This window comes from Mus pahari, chromosome 15, assembly GCF_900095145.1.
Source record: "Mus pahari chromosome 15, PAHARI_EIJ_v1.1, whole genome shotgun sequence".
In the NCBI taxonomy this organism is placed as follows: domain Eukaryota; kingdom Metazoa; phylum Chordata; class Mammalia; order Rodentia; family Muridae; genus Mus; species Mus pahari.
In genome coordinates, this window is record NC_034604.1 from 47374959 (window position 1) to 47381009 (window position 6051).

Sequence of the window (6051 nt, forward strand, 5' to 3'; positions counted from 1 at the left end):
GCCTGCCTCTGCCTCCCGAGTGCAGGGATTAAAGGCATGTGCCACCACACCCGGCACTATTTTGTTTTTTTCAAGACAAGGTTTCTCTGTGTAGCCCTGGTTATCCTGGAACTCATGTAGACCAGGCTGGCCTCAACCTTGGAGATTTGTCAGCCTCTGCCTGTTGAGTGCTGGGTTTAAAGGTGTGTCAAGCGCCTCTCAAGATTTTAATTTTTAAAAAGAATTGTGTTTGTATGTGCATGTACATGTGGGTGCTCACAGAGGCCAGAAGAAGGTGTTGGATCCCCTGAAGCTTGAGTTTATAGGCTGGATTCAGGGAACTGAATGTGGATCCTCTGCAAAGACAGCAGAACTCTCAGCCACTCAGCCATCTCTCCAGCTTCCTTGTTTCTGCTGTAAGATGGGGTCTCCCACAGCTCAGGCTCGCATTGTTCACAGATGGCCTGAACTCCTAGTCTTCCTGCCTCTGCCTCTACGAAGTACTGTGATGACAGGCATGGACCACCATGCCCAGAAGACGAAGGATATCAAAGATGATTAGGGGGATTTGGGCATGGTTCAGTGGCTTTTTGTGTACAATTTGCCCAATTTGTGTACAGGGACCTGGTTTCAATCTCTTCTACCACAAAAACAAAAGATCATTCATCTTACAAAATGATTACTAACCATAAAAAAACAAACAAACAATTTTGCTCTGTGAAACTAAGAAATTCGGCTGTAGGTCTACTATTAGTGTAGAAAGATATGCCATGGACTGGCTGAAAATACCTGTACTTTAAATCTGACTTCCCCTCCCTAACAAATTCTTTTATGGAAAACATAAAGAACCTCTACCAGCTGGATGGTGGTGGAGCAGCTTTAATCTCAGTCCTCTTGGGGGCAGAGACAAGCAGATCTCTGAGTTCCCAGCTGGCCTACAGAATCAAGTTCCAGTACAGCAAGGACTACACAGAGAAATCATATCTTGAAAACAAAAACAACAAACAAAAGCCAGGTGGTAGTGGCCCACCACTTTAATCACTTCATTTGGGAGGCAGAGGTGGGTAGAACTCCCAAGTTCAAGGCCATCCTGGTCTGGGACAACCAGGGCTACACAGAGACACCCTGTCAAAAGAAAAGGAAAAAAAAAAAACCCCTCTATCAATTTTGTGTGTGTTTTAAAGAATGCTTGAGATCTGTATCAGTTAATCTTGCCACTCAATGGGATTCAGAATCACCCTGGAACTATATTTATTTCTGGACATATTTCTGAGGGTTTAATCTAGATTAGGTTAATCGACGTGGGAATGCTTATTATTATAACGAATGACTTACTACACAGAGCAGAGAAAAGAGATTCATAGGGAATGACATTAAGTAGGAAAAACAGCTGGATATGTAGAGTTCCACAACCCCAGAATTTAGGAGGGTGAGACAAGAGTGTTTCAATTTTAGATTCTTGGGTTTCATAGCCAGACCTTATTGGAAAAGAGAAGAATAATTAATGTTCCAGATGGGTGTAGTGCATACCTGTACATAATACATGGGGAAACTGAGGCATGAGGATTGAGTTTATGTCCATCCTGGGCTATGATACCTATGAGACCCCTCATCTAAAAAATTGTTTTTGAGAGATGGAATACTTTTAGTTTGAAAATAATAGAATCTTAGGAATGGCATAATTCCTACCATTTGTAATTCATCTATCATTAAATCTGTGCATGCCACAGTACACGTGCAGAGATCAGAGGTGGCTTTCAGAATCATTTTTCTCAAATATTGAATTTATTATTTAGATCTTTAGGTTTCAGAGTAAGAGCCCTTGTCACTGAGCCATCTCACGGGCTCTATTTTTATTTATGTATTTTAATTTTGGTTCATTTGAGGCAGGGTCTCAAGCCAGTCTTGAACATAGAGAAGTTGTTGGGTTTTACCTTGAACTCCTGATCCTTTTGCCTCATTCCCAAAATCTGTGATTACTGGTATAAACCACCATGTGTGTCTTTGATTTTCTTATTTTAAAGATGGTCTTTGAACTTGGATATATATCCGCCCAGTAGAAATATAACCATGATTTAAAAAGAAAGAAAGAAAGAAAGAAAGGAAAGAAAGAAAGAAAGAAAGAAAGAAAGAAAGAAAGAAAGAACTCTTAAAAGCAAGGAACTTGCTCTGAGTTTGGTTATATTGTTAATACCTAAGTATGATATGTTAGTGCCTCTAAAAGGGATGATATACTTGATTTGAGTTAAGCAATTGTTGAGCAAAGGGGAGGTGTATTGAACCTTCTCTAAAGGTGGGGGGGTGTTGAAGTGTATTTGGACCTTCTCTAAATATAAATTGCTCTTCTTTTCCTTTCTAACAAGAGGTATTGTATTTCTTTAGCTAGAGACACAATGAAAATCAAATAAGCATCCCAATCCATTGTCCACTATTGTTCTTTTAACAGTCAAGTCCATCATCTCCCGAACCAGCCAGTCTTCCTGCAGAAGATATTAGTGCAAACTCTAATGGCTCCAAACCTGTAGAAGTTGTCCTAGATGATGACAGAGAAGATCTTTTCGCAGGTAATTGTCATATTTGATTTTTCTTTTTTTAGTTAGTACTAGCCAATTATAATACACATGCTATTAGAAAATACTCTCTAAGGCAAGTGAAATTCTGTGTCTTTGAACTTGGATATATCTGCCTAGAACTCTGTCTGTACCACCTTAGAGAGTGAATGTGAACATGGTCGATTCCTGTAATCCTAGCATTTGGGAGATGGAAGCATGAGGATTGCTGATTTCATGGTCAGCCCAGCTTATAGGGTGAAACCAGTATCTAACCCAAAAGAAACTTAGCAGGATAGGAGCCGTCTCGTTGGGTCATTCTGTAAGAAATACATACAGACGAGTAGAAGAAGCAAAAATATCCTTAATTTTTAAGCATTTGAGAGTAGGGTATGTGATACTGACCATACCTTGGGAGGTAGCAGTGATTGTATTCTTTTTGTTATTGTTGTTACAAGTTGTCACAAAGCAAAATCAAAGTATGAGTCACTGTATGGGAGCCAGAGAGATGCCAAAGCAGCCCTTCCAGAGGACCTAGGTTTCATTCCTAGAATCCATATGGTGGCTCACAGCCATATGTTAACTCTAGTTCTAGGGTATCTGATGCCTTCTTCTGGCCTCTGGTGGCACCAGGCACATGTGGTGCATAGACATACACATAGCCAAAACACACACACACACACACACACACACACACACACACACATATATATATATATAAACATAAGATGTTTATATATATATATATATATATTCTATATATATATGCAATATATATAAACATAAGAATATATATATATATTCTATATATATATATATATGCAATATATATAAACATAAGAATTGCTGTATGTTATAGACTTACTGTTAGGTAAAGTGATGATTGAGTTTGTTTTGGATATAGAATAGAATTTGGTGTAGTCCATTCTAACTTAAAAAATAGTGATTCTTCTAAATACCAATGTCTTAAAAATTAAATTAAGATGTAAGTTAATATTTTAATATTAAAAAGCAAAAATTAAAAATTTAATATTGACACAATTAAAATAGGGCATAACTTTGTGTTTAGCAATATAACTTACAATTAGCTTTTATTGAGTTATTAATGTACTCAATTTTTGTAGTGATCCATATTCCAATGTACAAGTATGCTTGAAGGTACAGTTCTTCATACAAAAGTCCATAAAATTTTCAGCTTGAGAGCCTGTGGCAGAATCTTGTTTAGAATGTGAGGCTAGCCTGGGCTATAGATTGAGTAACAGATCAGGGATACATAGCAAGACCCTATGTCAAAGAAAGGAAGGAAATAATGAAAGGACAATAGTATATTGTCAGTTTTGTTTAAAGCCTAAACAGTTTGGGACTGGTGAGAAGGAATCATTGGGTGAAGCTCTTTGTATATGATTCTGACTGTGCTTGCTTTTGATCCAGTGAGCTCTCAGGGAAATGAGAGAACTAACTTCTGAAATTGTCCTCTGACCTCTACATGCTCTCTGTGGCACATATTCCTGTACTGCCACACATACATCATTTATACATACATCATTCATACATACATATATAATCATACAACAGTTTAAATTTTAAATAAAATTATTTTTATGCTTTACTCAGCTGTGTTTTATAATAACTTTAGGTTATCTTAGACATGTTTGTATAAGTAATACTACACTTGGCTCATATTTATAATTCACTTAATCATATCTTTTTCTATGTAAGTGTGTGATGCTAGGAATCTCTAAGTATAGCATATGCTATCAGGATGATGAAACTTGTTGTCTAGTAGAAGTAACATATCTTTGGTGCATAGAATACAGATCTGGCTTAAAGTAGTGTAGCCACTGTGATTTTAAAATCATAAAGAAAGCAGATTATGGTGTGTGTTGGTGTTTAGATAGTTTATATAGTGTAGGTAATTCAGTCAGCAGCATGGAAAAAAAATTAGCTGTGACATGTTGTTAGGTTACTTATAAAATGTTCACCAAATGAGTTCAACAGTCTAACCCTTCTCTATTTGTTACATCTTAAAGAATGTGTGAATAAGGACAAAATCAATCTCTATTTCATTCAAGTTATAGCTCTATATCTTCCTTAACCTTTAAATTTGTTTTCAACTGAGCACTCCATATTTGTAGCTGTTTATTTAAGCTAAAAGAAGTCTTGTCAGCCATTTAAAGTGTGGGCATAGTGATTCACACCTCTGATTTCCAGAACTTAGGAGGCGGCAGCTTCAGGGTCAGATGCTCCTCAGTAACATGAATTGGAGCATTCATAAGCTCTTGTCCTAAGAACCAAACAAGGGGGCAGTGGTGGTGCACACCCTTAATCCCAGCACTTGGGAGGCAGAAGCAGGTGGATTTCTGAGTTTGAGACCAGCCTGGTCTACAGAGTGAGTTCCAGGACAGCTAAGGCTGCACAGAGAAACCATGTCTCAAAAAACCAAAAACCAAAAACCAAACCAAACAAAAAAACAACCAACAAAATAACTTTAAGGCAGACCATCAGTTTGATTTCTTTCCTTCTCATTGTAGTTGGTTAGATCATGTGTAGCCTTACTCCAAGTTCCCAGCCCTTTGCTGTTAAAGCAGCTACTAGTACAAGCAAGCAAAATCAGATGTCATTGGAAAACTTTGGTTGGCTTTAAATTAGTGTTTCTCAACCTTCCTAATGCTGCAACCCTTTAATACATAATTCCTTCTGTTGTGACCCCTAACCATACCTCATAACTGGAGTTTTGCCTCTATTATGAATTATAATGTAAATATCTGATATGTAACCCTCTTGGGAACCGCTGAGTTTAAAGTGATGATAGTGGAATCATGTGCGTGACTGTTTTGTCTCCATTTGTATATGTGTACCGACTGTATGCAGTGCCCAGAGAGGCTAGAAAAGGCAATAGGTTCCCTGGAATTGGTGTTTTGGATGGTTATGAGCTGCCTTGTGGCTTCTGGCAAGTGAACCTGGGCCCTCTGGAAGAGCTGCTCTTAAGCACTGAGTCATCATTCCAGCCCATTAAACCTAGTTTTGATGTACTACATTTTACTTTCTTATATTGTTGACTGTTTTTTGTTTTTGAGACAGAGGCTTCACTATGTAGATCAGGCCTCAAATTCATAGGTATCTGTCTACCTGCCCCTGCCTCCCAAGTGCTGGAAGTAAAGGCGAGCACCATCGTGATATGGTTATTGTTGACTATTTTACATTTTTTTCTTATTACATCTATCTATCTATCGTCTGTGTGTGTGTGTGTGTGTGTACACACTACATGTGCATGGAGGGCAGAGGATAACTTGTAGAAGGTAGTTCTCTTTCCACCATGTGGATCCGAATGATCAAATTCAGTCAGTCTCCGTGGAAAGCACTTTTACCCACTAAGCCATTCTCTGTCCCTGTTTTCCTTTCTTTTTTTTTTTTTTTTTCTTTTTTCTTTTGAAAAGAATAATAAGTGCCATCAGTGTTCAAAACCTAAAGTGGGTATCTGTATTAGTCAGGGTTCTCTAGAGTCACAGAACTTGCAGATAGT

General features: G+C 37.9%; 1 protein-coding gene across 2 annotated transcripts in view; it reads left to right on the forward strand.

Annotated features, from left to right (window-relative positions):
- Snx2 (sorting nexin 2) overlaps positions 1-6051 on the forward strand; it is a 43336-nt gene that overhangs the window by 9095 nt on the left and 28190 nt on the right. For both annotated transcript variants that reach the window (XM_021214165.2, XM_021214166.2), the window contains exon 2: positions 2426-2543. In XM_021214165.2, coding sequence (XP_021069824.1) covers positions 2426-2543 — 118 coding nt within the window. The remainder of the gene's footprint in view (positions 1-2425; positions 2544-6051) is intronic.